Raw genomic sequence first — 20343 nt, forward strand, 5'->3', positions numbered from 1 at the left:
ATCAAAAGTGATTTTTAAGTGAATCATCTTTCATTCACTGTCCAAAATAAACATGGTATACTAATAAAGTCAATCCCTGTCATTAAAATGGTCAAAATGTACAAAGTAAATAGATGGAAGCCGTGCAGTTTATTACATAATGAAGTTTCATCTTATTTACCTTTCTGTACATAATATTGGTCCCATGCTAACTGTAAATCTTCAACACTAAATCTTGTTAATAAAAACTCTTTATTTTCATTTTGTTGTTCCTGTGTGAGCGATCTCCAATCTGATAAAAAGACAGATTCACAGTTGAAAAAATTTCTTTAACTGTACATTTAACAATTTTTATTAGAATAAACTCTCTGTAGTTCTCATTACATGGATACCTGTGAAATTAGCACTTTGAGTGCCCAGTACCTTTTTTTTTTATCATTGTGTGTCATTTTTTTAAAGATATTTACATGTGTTTTTATCAACATGCATAATTAACATATCAAATATATTTTTAAATCTCAAATTATTTTCAATATCAACAAAGAATCTTTAAAAAATGCAGTTTTAATTCATATGCAAGAAGATCTATTGTTATTTTTTACTGTAGGTCAATTTTGCACTGATTTTTAAAAGAATAATAAGAAACAATTTTGATACTCATATGTCATGTATGTGTTATCTCATTACTACTGATCAGAACATCTGCTGTGTATTTTTGTTAGATATATTTCTATTTGTATCCATCTGATAAGTTAAGCCTTTTTCAACTCATATTTATGGTTCACTTTTGTGTTGTACTTTAACACTGATGTTCCAGGTGAGGTGGAGAGTTGGGATATAGCCTTCATGTTTAACTACGCCACATTCTGTATATATGTGTCTGTCCCAAGTCAGGAGCCTGTAATTCAGTGATTGTGGTTTGTTGCTGTATTATATATTTGGTTTTCTTTCACTTTTTGGTACATAAATTAGGCTGTTGGTTTTCTCATTTAATTTTTTTTTACATTCGTCATATCTCTTATGCAGCTTTTCTGAAATCGCAATAATTAATCTCAAATTCAATTTACATTTTTGTCCATTCTTCAAAAAAGCAATAATAAATGCATGCCATTATTTCTGAGTACATGGTACATTTAATTTTATTAATTTAACACTGTTTATTTTTGTAGACTCTTTTTTTCACCTCTATGTGACTTTTTTTTTATTGATGTTGTATTGTTGTTTCATTGACAAAAAACCCATATCTGTTTATCCCCTCCCTCAGTCCTAGTTGCAATGTTTTACCAATTATATTACCTGAAAGTTTTCCCCAAATATCACTATCTACTGGAACTGTTCCACCTGTATCATGTTGGTGAACTACACCTTCCAAGTTTGGATGAGGAAAGGTTTCAATCATATGCTTCACTTCTTCTATATGGCTTGCATCCTTAGGTGGCCTACCTGTTTTAATGAAATAAAATTTAAATTCACAAATTATCTTGCAGCATTGATTTATTGAAAAATTCCATTGATCATACATTGTACATTGATCATGAACATTTTGATTTGGCAAATATACATTACACAGAATGTTTATATTTTAATATAAAAAAAAATAATAAAAAAAAATACTGAACTGCGAGGGAAATTCTATACCAAAAGTCCTTAATATAATGGCAAAATCAAAACACATCTAACAAAAAAGGAAAACAACTGTCATATAAATTTGTCAACTCCACATGGTGATTCAATTAAAACAACCACTCTTTGTTGTGAAGGCTGGTGAATGGGTTATTCACTGTAAAACACTGTGGTTGGTTAAAAAAATTCTGTCAATTTACAACCTTTGGATTTAAGCATATTGAGAATGAATGAAACATCTGAAATTTTGTGAATAATAAGTTTTATTGGAAGAAAAATATACAGATACATGAATAATAAAAATTTCATAACTACCTGTGAAAGTCATAATTGTCTCCCTTGTCTGTAATATTTTTCTTGTGTTTAAGTCTTCTGTAACTTGTGCAACTACAAAAACAGAGAATATAAAGCATATCAAAAGTGTTAAACCCGAAAAATCAAAATGTGTGACACATGGCTTAAGAGTAAAAAGGCATTTCGTCAAGTTCTGAATTTGTTTGGACCTATTTAACATACTGTTTACATATGCATGCATGTACCGGGAACTTCATTTACTTCCGTTGAAGATCAAGCAACATGCCAAATAACATGCCAGCTTATCTGATGAGTGTTTACCCTCAGAATATGCATGTTATTTTATGTATAAACAGTGATGGTAATCTGTTGACTCTTGCACATGTATGTATTTGTGTTCTAAATCGAAAGTATGAAAAGCAGTGTCATAAACATTTTCAAGAGATTAGCAAAATGTTGATGGCCAATATTAATCTATTGAAATATCAATCATACAACTCTCTCATTAATATTCAAACTTCTTTAACATGTTCATGTACAAACATTTTCCTTCTCTTGTAATTTTTTCTCATTTCTAGACTTTAATTATTATGTATATTATCATGTTTTTTCTTCCATATAACTATATTATGATAACATGTATAAGATCATATAAGAGTTTGATTCTTAAAGAAATGTTTAAACTCTGAGGGACTCCGCAAGGTGACATTACATATCTAGTTCCATAAGGCTATATTTTCTGTATTAACAATAAAATCAGATTGATACCGTTCAAGCATGTTTCCTAGAATAATATTGTTAAATCAAAGTTTGCTACCTTTTTCTAACATATAACCAAGCAAGTGTTATTTAACAAATATAATGTCTACATGTAGTATATGAGCAAACATGTACAATGTATCATACTGTTGTTAACTTCATGTATACTATAGCTTTCCAACAAGAAAATATTTCTGTATTCCATGATGTTTGTCAACTTTGTTCCAGACATTCTACTACCAAGTTCACGCTAAGAATTTTGTATAGCTGTGTCGTTTTATATTAAGATTCATTTTAGAATTGATTGAGTGTACATTACAAAAACATACGGCAAATATAAACATAGCGAAATACATTTTAGTAAACAATGTGGAAAAACTTCGGGAAATCTTGAGCTTTGGACGATATTTTTGACTGAATATCATTAACTGGCAATACTGAGTATGATTGTATCATTTCATCCATGTATTAAACAAAGCAGCCAATGTGTTTTTAAGACTGTCAATACTATATCTGCAAAGATATTAAAGAAAATGTATTTTTACCAAAGGGGGTATCCATTTTGATAAACAAATCAATCGGAAGTGCTTTTTAAATTCAGCCAATAACCAAATCTTACAACCGATAAATATTTCAACAACGGACGCAAATGAAAATTCCTTGCTTTTAAACAGGTTAAATAGTTGCCATTTTCATTTGTTTTTAAACGAAGGGTTTTATCCAGTATATAACCACAGGTGCTTTTGACATGAATGATTTTACCCTCTCTCTTTATTTCAAAATCTGTCATTATATCTCGGTTTTCTTTCAATTTTAGTCTTTCTTCAAGGATTTGTATCAGCAGTATAAATGTCATGAATGTAGTTATCAAAGTTGTACAAAATTGAACATGTAAAATGTTGTTTGTTTATAGTAAACACGTGTTTGGTTAATTATAGTAAGGTCGGTTCGATTGGGATATTGAGTTCATGCACGAGTGAACTCAGGTGGCTTAAGGTTTATGACCCCTTCTGTGACCATTTTTGTAGGAACAAAACTACAGATATAATGAATAATAAAGATATGCCATTTTGAACATATACCAAGGGAAAACTTGATGCAAAGCATTGTTATTTACTGTTTCATTGCATTTATTAGAAAAAGAGGACTTTGTGGCAAATAAATCAAGATTTTTATAGAAAATCCACAGCCTTTAATACAGAGATTTTTGTTATAAAATTTGAAACATAGATTACTCACTTGGGTTTCTATGATGTGCTAGCGTTCATTTCTTACAAAAAGTTCTAAGCAACCTGTAAATTGCAAAACAACTCGTGCTGAGTCACTACAGTCGAGCGCACCCTAAAAGGTGTACTTGATTCGGTCCATATTTGTATTTGTTTTAACCAATAACTACATTAATAAACTTGTTTTCAGGAAATCAATGCTAGCACTGCATGCAATAATCCTATATCTATCAGTCATCAAATTACCAAATATGAGAGTACAAGAATAAAGGCTGTGGATTTTCTATAAAATTTCCATATGCCCCAAATACCTGTGATGTTTAAGCATTCAAGTCATTGCAGTCATAGTGTACAGTAGCATTTTGCCAAATAAATAATATTATTAATCATATAATTTATTTTCAGATTTGTGGACCACAAGTATGGGGAACCCAGTACAAGCTGCTTAATAGCACTACTATAGGGGGTTTTTGGACCCCCCAAAAAGAAATTAAGACCCCCAAGTTATATAATCTTACATAATCTCAAATGACATAATATCATGATGTCATGACGTCATACATTTTATAGCACCCATACATTAATGCTGACTCATCCTAATCTTTATCACCCATGTTCCTATCATGAATTCATGACGTCATATATTTTATAGCACCCATATATTAATGCTGACTCATCTTTTTATAGCACCCATTGATGTCATACATGAGTTAAAAAATTATGATTTGATCATCACCTTCTATTTCCCTATTATTTAAATTATTTGGTTCTGAGAAAATTTTCTTCCCCCTTAATTTTTTTAGATGACAACTTATGACACCCACTTCTAACCTATCATGACGTCAAACCTATCATAACGTCATAATGCCATACATTTTTATAGCACCCATTCATTTTAATGCTGACTCATCCTTTTATAACACCTATTGACAATTGTTTTTTTTTTGGCTTGTGAAACAGGTGATTAATTTTAACACTGACAAGATGTTTGCAATCTTTATAAAATAAATGACTAAATACAATATTATTCATAATTTATTGATATGTTGAATTATTCAACATTTTTTGTTCTTTAAAGTACAACAGTTGACTTTCAATCATATCAGCATCTTTAATTTCTTTCTGCAATCTTTTTTTAATTCTTTTAAACATGTTCTCGTGATAGTTCATTTTCACTTGTAAGTTGATAAGCCTTTTATTGTTTATTTTATCAACCTTTTCCAAATAGGAAATCATCTCATCTTGTTCATTTGATCTGAAAAAATATTTTAATATTTATGTTAAAAGGTTTTGTTGGGTATGAGGGTGTTGTTTCGTCCTAATCTCAAAGGATGGAACAAATGGAGGTGGAGCAGTGTATCTAAATATTAAATATAAATAAATATATAATCCCAGCGTTTATCTCCTTTAATATATATATATGACATAATATATAGACTCTAAATAACAGCCCAACACAACAATGTTAGATCTGTAAATTTGCTTTCTCAAATGTTTGTTCTTCCCTCGCCTGGATTCGAACTCATGCTACTGTGATATCGTGACACCAAATCGCCTTGCACTAAATACCGTCACATCAAACCACTGCGCCACGTCGACCAGATAAAAATCTGGTTTTCCGTGGCGTAGTATTACCTTTCCTCGTCGGTTTTAATTTGATGGCGTATTTTAGAACAATATATATATATATATAGAACTGTAGAAATTTGTTTTGCATGCACACGTATAAAAAATGCGATTTTTATCCAACGCAATCATAGGTTTGAACGTTGTTTTCAATTTAGACTTGTATATATATATATTTTTTTATATACAATTTATGTAGGTGTATATGATTATTTTTTGTGGTTTGTAACTGCTGTAATGCCCAATGATGCCCAATCCTATCAGCAATCATACCATATCTCATTAATTTGATAAATTAATCTAACAATATTGTAAAACATAAAAAAGAAGAATAAACTTACATTTGTTGGATATGTGGATATCTTTCCGTCTTGATCTCCACGGATGGAGCAAGCGGAGGTGGAGCAGTGTCTCTAAATATTATATATCAATATACTAAATAAATAAATGATTGGGAATACGTTAAAGTAATAAAAAGTCAAGAGAATTTCAGAACGCAATTTGGTTCCGAACAATATCTATCACGCTTTGTGCATGCAGACTCCACGCGGCCTTCACGTGATTTTACTATTTTTAGAATAATTGCATAGTAACCAAATGCACTTGATTCAACCTTTACTAATTATGCAACATTTTGACCTGGTCGTGATTAATGTCCTATAATAAGAACCCATGCAGCTTTCACCTGATTCTCTATTTATAGAAAAATGTCAGATTAACCTGTCCATATGAACTTGATTGATTCTTATCATGTTATTTATATGGAGCGCCTAAATAAATATCTTATGAACAGAATTTGTAGTGTCAGAAGTTATATTAATTTATTTATGGCATCTTAAACTGTAAATGCATACTATACGCTTTTATACCCCAATATAAAAAAAAATGAGGCTAATAGGGTGGTAAAGTATAAAGAAATTTAAACAAAATAATTAAACAAAAATAAAGAATACAAACCAATGACATGATAATGGGAAGAATACAGAAATTCGCGACTTCCATCGAAACACTCTTTAAGCAACAGTTGCTATTAGCTCATTGGTGAAGGTCGAAAATGCTTCATTTACATATTTTGTGAAGCAATTTCTTTATATAATGCATTTGGTTTCGCTCATTGTTGAAGGCCGTAAATGCTTCACTTTTCATATTTTTTAAACAAATTCTAACTAAATATAATGCATTTGATTTTTCTCATTGTTGAAGGCCGTGAATGCTTCACTTTTCAAATTTTGCTGTGTCCATATCAACGGCAGCTATTTTGACCTTTTTCAAAAGAGATGTCAAAAACATTTCACTTAAGTCTGATATTCTGTCAGAACATGCTACTTTTACGTTGTTCCCATAAAGGTTTCACTTTTTTTGCTGCATGCAAACTCCAAGCAGCCTTTACTTGATTTTCAGAATTTTTAGATTGAAAAATTCCGATGTATCCGAGTAATTAAGAACAATCCCGATACAACCGAATGAACTTTCGTCAGGCTTTATTATATATCAATATACTAAATAAATAAATGATTGGGAATACGTTAAAGTAATAAAAAGTCAAGAGAATTTCAGAACGCAATTTGGTTCCGAACAATATCTATCACGCTTTGTGCATGCAGACTCCACGCGGCCTTCACGTGATTTTACTATTTTTAGAATAATTGCATAGTAACCAAATGCACTTGATTCAACCTTTACTAATTATGCAACATTTTCGAATAATTCTCTAGAAAATATTTCAATAGGTTCTAAAATTTATGTTGTAAATATAGTACACACTGCAGTTATTAATAGATAAATAAAAAAATAACTTGTACCCTTTAATACATCCAATCACAGCGTTCTTAAGTTGACTTCCTACGCCCTGTCTTGGGTACACACAAGGCCAACCTAATGCTGGGAAAATGTGATACTACCGTTTTCCCTATACATCAAACATTATGAAATTGAATATTTTGTCCAGAACTATACGAATGAAAATTATAATAGATCCAAATTTTATTCAGATTGTACTATAAAGAAACCGAAGTTTTTTTTCGATTTATTTACATAAACTTATTAAATCAGCTGCAGCATTACTATTATATGTAGACCTTCATTGCATAAAACAATGGAAATAACATTGTATATTGATATAAACGATCAAACTTGTTAAATATAAATAAATTCTATATAATCCCGGCGAGGGAAGAACAAAATTTGCCACCACAAATCTACATATTTATCATTATTTTGCTGACATTAGAGGAATTATGAATATTATATATATATTACACGGGAAGTAAAGGAGGAGTTTTTTATTTTAAAATTAAAATAACGACTGAATACAAAGTATGCATGTTCTATTGTGTGATAATGACGTTCCGTACTTCTATATATAGACTAAGTGTAATACGATTTATCTCCCTTAATATACTCAACAACAACTATGACGATACATAGTAACGATGTATAGTTTCACCTGAAGATTGTTTTAAAAACAAACAACATGAAAGTACTTGTGAAGTAAAACTATTTATACAGGAAATGTTGGATTTAATAGTAATCTATATATATTTCTATACACAAGAACTTATTGCATCTCCTTATTGCTTTGTATATTAATTTAACTTGTGACAATATATGTGAAACATAAAACTATAAAACTTACATTTGAGTGATGCTAGGTTTGCTTTCCATCCTTTTGTAGGTTATCAAGATTAACTATAGAGTACCATCTATATATTTATATATAAAATTAAACTGTCTAAATTAATTAATATTATATGTTGTATAGTTTAAGGATAAATTCCAATGTCAGGTTGTAAACGTATTTTCAATTTTAAAATCCGTAAGGCATCCATTATTCATCAATTTTTGTGAAGTTTTAGTCAGATAAATTCATAAATGAAATATGGTATTAATTTTACATGTGATTAATTGAAATAATAATTGTTTTAGTCTTCAGGGTACAAAAGCAATAGTGTTACCATTTCAAGACAACAATTTAAAAGTGCAACGACACAATTTTTAACAAAAACAATTATTATTATACTTTACTATAGTAACCACTAATAAAATAAACTTCACAAATAATCCCTTTTTCCGGCGCGTACTGCGCGTAGGCAAAATAACTGTGCGGATATGAGCGCGTAGGCAAAATAACTCATTTGGCGGCAATTTGCACGTCGTCTTTCAAATAACAACTCTAAGTTCAGTTCAGTATAATAATACAGTTATGGCCTTCATAAAAGTTAATATTCAAAATTATTAAATTTCGAAAAAGATTAGTTTACCTCGGTCCTACGGACCTCGAGAAAAATAACCCTTTTCTCGATTTAATAATTCTGGATATTAACTTTTGATGAAGGCCATGATTGTATATTATTCAATAAGTAATAATTTTTTTATGAAATTGTTCTCATTTTAATAGTAAATGTTTAACGAATTTATTGAAAATGCATGGACCATTTGTGTCTGAAATAAGAGATTATCTTATCTTATCGTAATAGGATTCCAATACAATAGGATCGAACAATCTAATTTATATGTGGCGAATAGGCCGGGGTCGAAAGATTATCGTTCCACAGGTACGCATGAGCGGCCATTTGCAGAAAACATGAAGATGTTTTTAGCGGTGATTGTGTTTTCTTTGTATTTTTTTATGTACACAGATGCTTGTTTGTCATGTACAAAATTAGGAATCACCACAGAGTGTCTGTGCGAAGAAGGAATATGTTTACACATTGAAGATGACAAAATATACCTTGTCAAACTGACTGGATCGTGTAACTGTAATGTTACGTATATATCCAAGAAACCCTCACTGGTCCTAAATAGGAACGATGCATCTTGTTCCTGGACATGTTCAAGTTTTCTTTGTTGTAAGTTATTATAGAAACTATACCAATATATTATGTAACACTCCTCTGATTATAATAATGTTTTTAAATCTTACATGTAATATAACATATGTTTATTTCAAATACAGTTACGTTAATTTTGTCGTCCATTATATAGTTTCTTGTCCCACTTATTGTCCTACATACAGAAAATGTAGATGCAAACTATTTCATGATTGTGGTTGATTCTGCATATACACATTCTAATAGCTTTAATTACAGTTAATGATAAATGTAAATTTCAATCAGTGATAGTGTGTGTGTGTGTGTGTGTGTGTGTGTGTGTGTGTGTGTGTGTGTGTGTGTGTGTGTGTGTGTGTGTGTGTGTGTGTGTGTGTGTGTGTGTGTGAGATTCAGAATTGGAAAGTATCAAGGATATTGTGTTAATAGAAAAAAAGAAAGAAAAACTGTCAATACATCATAAAGTATTCCTTCAAAATACAACATTTACAAAAATATGAATGAAATCTTGTGTTTATTTTACAGTTCCTGATAATGCAACAGTTACAACCAAAAGTAATCTGTTACTTACCACACTGACAACAGGTGCAGTACCTCAAAAGACAGAAGCTACAACAGAAAAGACACCAATAACAACAGGAGTAACAACATCAACTATCACCATAGGAGAAGCAACAGACACAACACAGACAATATCCATGACAGTAACAACAACAGATATAAATTATACCATTACAGGTACAAAAAAAAAATGTATTACCTTTTTTGTACATTGAATTTTGTTGTGTAAAAAATAGATGTAAATCAAGATTTTTGTTTGATTTATGAAATACATTGTTGAAGTGAGCCAAGTTTGTAATGTCCATTGGCCAATATTTCAAAGATTTTAAGGACAGTGTCACATTATAAACTTTATCTTTCCTGTACTTTTTTTTTCAGAGTTCACCTCTGTAATTTGAAAAGTAACTTGATCTTAAAGGTGTTTCATTGAGTAAATATTTATATAAATGCCCCAAAAAAAAAAGTGTACAAAACAACACCAATATATATATAAAAAAAAGAAACATTAAATATAAATATCTATGAATATTTTGGATAACAGATATCCTTCATCAGTATGATAATGATGTAAATTGAATCATATCAATCTATTCTGATTTAACTATAATAATTTTTTTTTTTTATAGGATTGTGGATTTGGGCTGTAGTTTTCAGTGTTTTCATTGTAGCTGCCTTAATGAAACTTATTCTTCAACTGCGAAAACAACAGAACCAATACTTACCACTGCTTAGAAGCCTTAATTCTACCACAAATTCACATCTTTATAGCCAGACCATGCAGTCCTCATATTTAAGTATGGAATCATCCCAAACACCATCAGCACAGGGAAATATTAGCACGCCTGAACCATTCAATCGTAGCATCTACACGCCACCACAGTCATCAAGCCCAAAACATGATACACTACCATCACCACCTACAGTATTTCATATCAATGACCAAGAGGAATCACCTGAACCTTCTGCATCACCAATTGAATTGATGTCAATATCTCCCATTGCCAGTAGAACAAGAACCAAAACCAAAAAAAAGATCATGTTTGAGGAAATTAATTTGTAAAAAAAAATTACTTGGACATTTTGAATCAAAGTCAGAAAAAAAATCATAACTTTTAATTTTTTTTTTTTTTATTTCTTTGGATAAAAAAAGACCATAATTGTCTAAATAAATATTTTTTAGTGCATCAGTTTGTTCAAGAAAGAAAAATAGCAACAACAAAAAAATCAGAAATACTACTACTTAAGGTTTAGACTACACATTCCAAATAGGCTGATTTGTTGTCAATTTTTATTTTCATGAATGTTTAGACTACAATTCCACATAGGTTGTTTTGTTGTCAATTTTTATGTCCATGAAGGTTTAGCCTACAATTCCAAATAGGTTGTTTTGTTGCCAATTTTTATATTCATGAAGGTTTAGACTACAAATTCTAAATATGTTTGTTTTATTGTCAACTTTTATATTCATTAGGGTTTAGAAAAGCATGTCTGTCATTATTATTAGATTAGATTTACAGTAGATGTAGCATTTAATCCCATTGTTGAATCTAGATTTTGTTGTAGTTGTTTTTTGTTTTGTTTTAATTTAGATATGAAGTTTAGAAAAAAAAATGTCAGTCATTTTTACTAGATTTAATTTACAGTAGATGTAGTTATTTTTTACACTGTTAAATCTAAATTTTTGTTTTTAATTTAGATATTCAATTAATAACTAGTCATTTTGTATTTGTGCCAATGAATTTTATTTACAAAACACTCAATATATGTGCCATTAATAGCATTATTACAATACATCATAAATTAGGTAAACTTATAGAAATCTTAAAACATGTATACCCCCCTTTTTTTACTTTTTCATAAATATCACGTATCATGTTTATATGTGCCTATAAACTGTGATAAATTTATTTTAAATACAACACTAAATAATAGCTGTATGTTTGCTCATTATATGTGTCCATATTATGTAGTTCTACTTATTATTTGAAAAAAAATAATACTTATGGTGCTTATTTGAACAATACTTTTTTTTTAATATTTGTTATAGATGCATTTCTTTTATAATGTAGATCATTGATAATTTTTTTATTGTCTAGTTTTATACTTATGATATTATTATTATTATGTTTTTATAAAATTTTATACACCATTATTATTAAACTACCTCATTTCATTGCTGATGGTTTTTTTTTTGGACAAAAATCAAATGCAAAGTGTTGTTGCCACTTTTGTTATATAAAATTTATACACTGTTATTGTTTAAACTACTGCATTTTATACAGATTATGACATTATGTACCTTATTTAATGCCTCTGATGTTTTACTACAAATTCCAGATGTGAAATGTTATTGAAAGAACTGAAATATATCCCATATCAAGAACACTTTGATATCATTGTTTTTGTTTGAATGTTTTAATACACTATTAATGTTAAGTTGATTTAATATGATCAGTTTAAATACTTTTTTTTGTGTTTTTGTTGTTGTTGTATATTTTGTTATAATTACTGTTCCAAATAATAAAAATGTTTATTAAATGTTTTTCTTTTCACTAAGCAGCTGTTGATGTCAGGGGAGGAGGGTCTTAATTTGTGGTAAAAAAGGTTTAGATTTTTTTTCGTATGAGATATGAAGGCTGTTGTTCACTTTTAGACCTTTTTTTTTTGAAAACATAGACAACAAAAAGACCACATTAATACACGTGATGTCATTACTTGTGTCCTTAATAATAACCTTAGTAACATTTTTTTTTATCATAATGAATTAGAGTTTTGTTCAGGACACATCAAAATGGAAAAAATTGTTGAAGAGGAAACTGACAGTTTGGCCATTCCTATGGCATACTCACACTCAAGCATGAGATCTAGTATAAGTTCTTTGTTTAGGAACTATGACATTCATTTCGACATTTTGAAAATGACAGGAATTTTGGTACTTTTATCTATAATGAGTGCTACTTTGGCAATGACTCATCATATTTATGCTTGTGACAATTCTCAAAACAGAACTGATTGTATTTCATTATTAACTACCGACTCTTTGGACCAACAACAAAATTTTAGTTTGTGTACTTACATGAAACAATTTCAATTACCAGGACATTACTATGTCACAATATGTACCTATCAAGCAGACATCAGAGTTGATGTCCGAATGTATCTTAATGATAGACCTACAATCAAAGGATTCTTTCTGAACACAAATCAATATGAATATTTAAAAAGGTTGATACCACATATTGACAAATCTATAAGCAACGCAAGAGCAAGAATAGGACAATGATAAAAGAGAACCTGGTGGAATTTTCATGTACTATATACTTTTATGTGTGTATATAGACTTTTATGTGTGTATATATATATATATATATATATAGGAAATAATCGTATAACTATAGATCAGACTGATATCGCTATGAGTGACGAAAAGACGCTTCTCCCCTTTTCTTCCCCGACAACAATGTATATTGCCGGTCCGACGCAATCTGGAAAATCGATGTTCACCAAAAAACTCATCGAAAATGCTTCAAAAATGTTTACGGAAACACCAGATAGAATCTTGTATGCTTATTCCGAGTATCAGACATTGTTCGACGACATGCAGAATATTCCAAATTTAACTTTTCAAGAAGGACTACCAGACAAACAGGAAATAGACGAGTTTACCCTAAATACGAAACATGCTTTAATTATACTCGATGATTTAGTATCTAAAATTGTGCAATCCTCCGACCAATTGCATTTGTTTTCTGTAACCAGTCACCACAAAAAGGCATCAGTGGTGCTGATTTCTCAATCTTTGTATCCGCCAGGGAAGTTTTCGAAAAGTATATCCCTGAACTGTGCTAATTTTGTCTTGTTTCGTAATCCACGAGATATGCGTCAATTGACAACATTTGCCTCTCAGATACTTCCTGGCATGACAAAATATTTTAATGATTCTTATAGAAAGGCAACTCGGGAAAGATTTAACTACCTTTTTGTCGACCTGTCTAATCAAAGAGAGGACAGAGAAAAGTTTATGTTACGCACGGGAATTTTCCCCAACGATACTTGTGTGGTTTACAGACCTGTATAAAATAGACACCAACCCATCTTGACTTTTAATTCTGTTTTTGCTGACAAACATGAGCGGTCGTATGAGATCCAACTCAGTGTTATTGAAGTTTCTGTACAAGACAAACAAAAAGCAAAGAGTGACTGTCTTATCACACCTTAGTAAAGAAGAAATAGAAGTTTTTTCTGAGATAGCTCTGAACATTTATAAAGGAGTGTTTCCAAACAAAACGAAATACGTGAACACTTTAAAACCGTTTAAATCGATCGTTTTCAGACTGGGATCAAAGTCGGTGAGTAGTCAAAAGAAGAAGAAAATTCTGATCCGATACCAAAACATAATTCCACTCTTAATACGACCTGTTTTGGAATTTCTGTAGCACGATCATAATGGCTAAAGAACTGATATTATTAGCAAAGAGAAAATACGAAGAATTATTGGCATCGCAACCTTCAGCTAATGAAGACAATCAAGAAGACATGAAATATTCATCTGACCCTCCAGTAGATGTTTCAACACAAATTGGAAACGGCTTATTTGTTGAAAAAAATGATGATAATTATGCAGGCACGCCTGGAGTTCTTCAACATCCCTCACCTAAAATAAAAAATGCGAGACGGAGAAAGAAAAACGTAAAATGGATACCGTATTGACTCTACTTTTTTTTTTTTTTTTATCTGTGTAAAATAGTTATAATAAAACAATAGAAATTGACAAGTTTTTTATTTATTCGCTACAATAACCAAACGGTAAAGTACTTAAGTCATTCAAGAGCCGTCTCTTGGTGTACACCATTTTGTATTCTTTTTGCTCTGGTCTGTTATACAATTTTCGTTTGCAACCAAGTCTAGAAATTTTTCGGGGATTAGTGGTTAGGATCGAATTTCTGTTTTTGTCAACTACAATATCTCTAATCGCCGAAAAATTTATAAGCTCTTCATTCGCTTTAGTTTGGAGAGAAAATCCTCTTACTTTACACTTTTCCTTTCCTGATACCATCCTGTAGGCGTAATTTTTAGGACCACCGGATACGAAATGAGTAATATACCCGTCTTCAGTCGAAATTTCGTTGGTCAGTTCACCCAAGTAGTTTCCTATCGGTAGTGTATTTGTGATTTGTTTGTTTCTATCTACAAATATGACGGAATCAGTGTCAACGTAAAGAGTGTTCTCGTCCGTCTTCTCGAGTACTTTATAGAGACTAATTCTAGCCCAACAAGTGGTAAAAGAGGCAATAAACACGTTGGTTTTGTAGTCTATAGGTATGAAAGACGGGTAATCGAAATGTTCCGTCTGTACAGTATTTTTATTGATGATGTGAAAGTCCCTTACGTCCTTTTTTGGATCTGAAAGTAACTGAAAGAATTTGTCGGCTTCATTTTCGGTAAAAAATGTGGTCTGTTTCATGTTTAACCGTTGTCCAAACTTTCCCCAAAAACTATTCAAACAAATTTTGGCGAGACTACGAAGACCTGGATTTTTTCTTATTTGATCGTAATCCAAGAGAATTCCTTCCTTTTGGGCATAGTCTGCTATGTAATCCATCTTTTGTTGTTCCGTTTCACACTCTGAGGGAAATCCGGAAGCTTCCTGTTTTAATTTCAAAAACAAATTAACATACCCGTCAAAAAGACCACCTTTCCCTGTTTGTCTGTCGTAGATTTTGGTTTCTGCGAAATCATATATTTCATAAATTTTGAGTATTCGATACCCTTTTGAACGAGCCAATTCTAACTCCGGTGTACACCAAGTTCCTATCATAGATCTGTTTGAATCTGTACATATACAACTACGCTGATTTTCTGTCTCTGCACATTGTTTACATAAAGGAAACTTTAATTTTCCGTTCGATAAGTACGGTAAAACAGGATGGTACAGACGTCTCGGTGGAAGAACTTTCACCTTTGCGATACCGAAATAATGTGAGAGATCGGAGAAATTGGACGTGACAATGGTTGGATGTCCGATAGGATATTTTGCATATTTATTAACGCTAGGATACAAACTGTAAGAAAAAGAAAAAAGGAGATAAGGTTACAGACATATAGGTTATAATTTTTTTTTTTTTTTTTTTTTATTTACCAACTTAAAAACTCTTTTAAAGATAAAGGGGTGTGTGTGAATATGAGTTAATAGTTTACCACCAGTCGAGTATAGTCAACACGTTAACATGAAATATCAATAATGCTATTGTCATTTTATAAAAAAAAAAAAATTTACTGTTTGATTTGAAAACTATACATTATTCAAAAATACTAAGGATTTTTCTACCTTCAGACACAGATTACTGTAGCCACACAACCTTTTTTGGAATTTTTTTTGGTCCACAATGGTTTCATCAACTTTGCCTTTTTTTTTTTTGGTCTTTTCAATTATTTCCGCTTCTAGCGTCACTTATGGAGTCTTATATTATATATTATATATATAGACGAAACGCGGGTAAAAAAAATTTATAAGTCTCTGATTAGGTATTTTTTTACCTCGTAAAATCGTAATATTCAATCGTCTCCCCAGGTTCCGTGGTTTCATGGTACAATCTTATGGCATTTGTTCTTCCCCCGAAAAAACTGTCTCTCGGGTCAAGGCGATCAGTTACCTCGATAGAAGACACATAAGCTCTAATTTCCTCATCTTGCTGTAGTTGTTCCATAAACTCATGTTCCCAGACACTGACGTATTCGTACCCTCGACGTTTTAATTCCGTTTCTTTGTTTTTGGTAAGGTAGTATAGTTCGTTGAGAGAGTGTTTGGTGAGAGGATCGGTGGTACGTGTTCTTTCGTGTGGAAAACAGGACGGACAACCATGGAAACGACATCCTTTGGAAAAAAATAAAATAAAGAAAAAAATTAAAAAAGAAAAAAATTAAAAAAGAAAAAAAAAATAAGACCGCGCCGCGGACTCGAAGACCGCGCCGCGGACTCGAAGACCGCGGACTCGAAGACCGCGCCGCGGACTCGAAGACCGCGGGCGCGCGCGCGCGCGCCGCCGCCGCCGCCGCCGCCGCCGCGGTCTTCAACACATCTTAAACACACACACACACACACACACACACACACACACACACACACACAAACAAACTCACCGTGAAATTCGTATGCTATCCTTCTTGTACCTCGTTCTTCATATCCGTCCAATCTGTAATTCGTACCCTGTACTCTATGTTCTCCTCTTCCATTTAGAGCATGTTGAATATGAATCGTCGGTTGACCATCTTTTCGTCTGGCGGATTCCATGGTCCATTCTAACCATTGAATTGATATCTTGCTAAAATTGTCTCTCGATACGTAACCTTGCGAAGGGACCAACGCAAGAGGGGTTTTGAGGAAGACAGTCGTCGGTTTACCATATCTGTCAGAATCTATCGTATCTTTAGTCACCCAATCACCTTCAGGTATTTTGAAATGTACAACGTTGTTTTCATCAAATTTCGTTTGACACCTTACAGTCTCATTGTTTCGTCTGTCTATAAGGCGAGTTTCATATTCCTCGTCCAAAAACAATTCCCGGTAAATTGCTTGACACGCAGAGGCTATCGTAACGTAATCAAAGGGGTCTATACCTTCCCTTTGAGTTACCATTTCACCATTTGCGTTTAATTTTCTCTCCGACGTGACCTCCATCATTAACTGACGAAATTTCATGCAACCACGTCGTAAAATATCTACGTCGGAGACACAGTAGTCGTACATTTCCGATTGAAAGTCAAAAATGGCATTTTGCTTAGACGCATACCATTCCCGGAATTTCTGGACATCCTTCCCAGACATGTTTTCGATTCCGTAATAACTTTCATCGGGATACGGACCTCGATACGATTGATTTTCCTGTGTGTTAAACAAATGCGGAAAATAACCTTTCGTCACCTCTCTCAAACCAAAACATTCTGGTATTTTGGAGAGTTTCATTTGAATGAAATTAAGCGAATCTAGGAAGGTCAGATCCAGTCCTTTAGAAACGTGCATGTAGTTGATTTTGGAACCGTCAAAAAATAATTTTGTTCGGTTTGACGCTGTGATTGTCCAGGAGACAGTTAAGTATGGGATAGTTATCGAATCCCTTGGCATTATGTGCCATCAACACGGTATTTTTATAACAGGGAGTCATGATATGCGAACAAAACTGTTGTGGTACGTCGTTCCCTCTAAATACCCGTTGTCTAAACCCACAACGGTTCTCGCATGGTAACGGTATTAATTTCTTTCGGAGGACGCTACATGTGTCGCAACGGCTACCACAAGAGTTACACTTCGAGTCTTTGGTCAATTCTTCGTTCTGGCATTTGACACATGAAGACTGCAGCACGGCAAAGTTTACCTTGTGTTCCGTTAGTCCACACCACGATTGATCGCATTTCACGCAAAGACGACATTTATCACACCTTGTCTCCAGATTACATTTCACTTCAACACCTCTTGGTACATGTCCATCCGAACACGATGCTTTGGGTTCACCCGCCTCAGAACGTGCACATATACCATTTCTCATAGGAAATTGTCTTCCACAAGGTACTCTTGGTGCGTAGCCATCTGTGCAAACCATCAATTCGTTTTGCGTAGTTTCAAAATCGAAAAAAAAAAATTTTCTAGGTTCGTCTGTAGTCGACTCTCTATTTCTTTGCCGGCGTTGAAAACACAAATGGTTTCCGAATTGGTATTCGAAACAATTTTTGCATTTCCATTCACCGCACTTGTGATCCTCCGGACTTCTTTTTTGTCTGCAGAGGACTTTTTTGCAGGTTCTACACTGATAAAATCTCTCGCACATGGACTTCTCTGTGTCCCTTCCTCTGGTGTCTTTCCTCTCGCGATGGCTAATGTAACAATCTTGATTGCGACATGTTCGATTGCAATACACGCACTGCTTTTGGTCTGCACTTGACTTGCAATTTTGGCTACCACATACGTCGCACGTATTTATGCAAGAGTGTCTCCCTTTGTTTTTGTAAGGTATTAAACAAGAAGCACAGAAGTACCCGAATCCAAAAAATCCATTAATGCTACCTATTCCGTCGAAATGCCCTCCTCCGTCTGTGGTGGAATTTTCGGTAAGGTACAGGTAAATATTTCTATGGTCTGGGTTATTTGCGACTCGACAGAACTTGTTACCAAGTTTGGCAGACAAAACCAAAATATTGACCTCAAGCAACTCTTCTAGAGCGTCGATGTCTCTGATCGTTAATGGTTTATTGATTGAAAGGTTGGCCTCTTTACACAAGGTCAATGCCATTGTTTTTCCGTAGGACTTCTTCCCATCACTTACATGCTTGTAGTAGCTCTTCGTTGTCATCCCATGTTTTATGACCTTCATGAACGTGTTCATATAGGGGGGATCGTTCTTGGTTACGTTTTTCCATTTGTCTCCGTGTACCATTTCGCACAGTTTTAGAAAACACCTTCCCACGGCAGTGGCCAAACACAAATGGTCGTCGTTGGATATCCGAAGCATGGATCTTTTCAGAGCTATAGAGCTATTCGGACCATTTAATCTGATGATCGGTAGTGTACGCCCGCTACCGCTTGGTATGGCTATGCGTCCAACAACAACGTTCATCTGCGTATCCAAAGGTAAATTTTCTTCGCTATTTAAGACATTTTCCACAGCTGTCATAACTCTGTTAGAGTCGATGTTGGACCATTTGTCCAATGGTACAACGATGGCATTGTTGAGATCAGGGTGAGTTACGATGACTCTTCCGAGGTCGCCCTCGTTGTTACCTCGAGCTCTGTTAAGAACGTCGTCAAACATTTCGCGTACTTCTTTCAAAATATCTCTCATCTTTTTCCCTTTCCATTGATCGTTGAATTTGATTTTGTACGTCGTTTCTCTCGCCAAATTTTTAGAAAATATTTTTTCCCCTGTTTTTTCAAAGATGTACGGTAACGATTCATCCGTTGCCCCATACCCCTTTTGACTGGACTCACCCAAATGGTTGGTCTGCTTTGTTTGCACCTCTGGTGTGCGAGAAGCTTTCAGTATAGAGATGTTGGGGTTCTGCCTACTTGTTTGTGGAGGATAACTGACTATTTGATTATTTACCGATTCGTGTACTGTCTGATGTTCCCGTAATTTGGATGGAAGATCGATTTTTATGCCGCAATGTTTACATGTTTGTAGATATGTGAGTCTGTCTATCACTAATTGGTTCGTCAAAAGTAGATTATCTATAGCCCAAACGATTAAACTGTTTGCATCCGTAAAGGTCTGTAAAATATTTGTTATGAAATTTGTTATTCGCTGTTGTATGACAGGATGGCTCGTTAGATAGTTTTCTTCTGCCCATTGGCGGAGTTCCGGTAAGGAAGCAATGGTACTTACGAAATCCGACAAACTTGGATATTTCTGGCTCATTTCCCTTATTTTTTTCTGTAACAAACAAATAAACTAAAAAGA

The 20343-nt window shown here is 32.9% G+C and overlaps 3 protein-coding genes across 3 annotated transcripts; 1 reads left to right on the forward strand and 2 right to left on the reverse strand.

The window, feature by feature from the left end:
- Window positions 1-152: 152 nt before the first annotated feature.
- On the reverse strand, window positions 153-3229 carry LOC134719438 (uncharacterized). The gene is made up of 4 exons (XM_063582463.1): window positions 3201-3229; window positions 1918-1989; window positions 1276-1422; window positions 153-271 (listed from the first exon to the last, which is right to left on the reverse strand). The coding sequence occupies exons 1-4, from the start codon at window positions 3214-3216 to the stop codon at window positions 153-155; spliced, it is 354 nt and encodes a 117-aa protein (XP_063438533.1). The 5' UTR covers window positions 3217-3229.
- A 5644-nt stretch (window positions 3230-8873) lies between these two features.
- Window positions 8874-11408, forward strand: LOC134708117 (uncharacterized). The gene is made up of 3 exons (XM_063568424.1): window positions 8874-9355; window positions 9860-10072; window positions 10522-11408. The coding sequence occupies exons 1-3, from the start codon at window positions 9091-9093 to the stop codon at window positions 10953-10955; spliced, it is 912 nt and encodes a 303-aa protein (XP_063424494.1). The 5' UTR covers window positions 8874-9090; the 3' UTR covers window positions 10956-11408.
- Window positions 11409-14678: 3270 nt separating this feature from the next.
- LOC134719539 (uncharacterized) lies at window positions 14679-16602 on the reverse strand. Its single transcript, XM_063582565.1, has 2 exons — window positions 16433-16602; window positions 14679-15957 (listed from the first exon to the last, which is right to left on the reverse strand). The coding sequence occupies exons 1-2, from the start codon at window positions 16600-16602 to the stop codon at window positions 14679-14681; spliced, it is 1449 nt and encodes a 482-aa protein (XP_063438635.1).
- Window positions 16603-20343: the final 3741 nt, after the last annotated feature.

Source organism: Mytilus trossulus, chromosome 1 (assembly GCF_036588685.1).
Source record: "Mytilus trossulus isolate FHL-02 chromosome 1, PNRI_Mtr1.1.1.hap1, whole genome shotgun sequence".
In the NCBI taxonomy this organism is placed as follows: Eukaryota; Metazoa; Mollusca; class Bivalvia; order Mytilida; family Mytilidae; genus Mytilus; species Mytilus trossulus.

Coding starts and splice junctions, on each gene's coding strand:
- LOC134719438 (XM_063582463.1), bottom strand. Junction 1,423..1,917: donor GACAATTATGACTTTCACAG/GTAGTTATGAAA, acceptor TCATTAAAACAG/GTAGGCCACCTAAGGATGCA. Junction 272..1,275: donor TATTTGGGGAAAACTTTCAG/GTAATATAATTG, acceptor TCTTTTTATCAG/ATTGGAGATCGCTCACACAG.
- LOC134708117 (XM_063568424.1), top strand. CDS start 9,091: ATGAAGATGTTTTTAGCGGTGATTGTGTTTTCTTTGTATTTTTTTATG. Junction 9,356..9,859: donor ATGTTCAAGTTTTCTTTGTT/GTAAGTTATTAT, acceptor TTTATTTTACAG/TTCCTGATAATGCAACAGTT. Junction 10,073..10,521: donor TATAAATTATACCATTACAG/GTACAAAAAAAA, acceptor TTTTTTTTATAG/GATTGTGGATTTGGGCTGTA.
- LOC134719539 (XM_063582565.1), bottom strand. CDS start 16,602: ATGGAACAACTACAGCAAGATGAGGAAATTAGAGCTTATGTGTCTTCT. Junction 15,958..16,432: donor GAATATTACGATTTTACGAG/GTAAAAAAATAC, acceptor TTTTTCTTACAG/TTTGTATCCTAGCGTTAATA.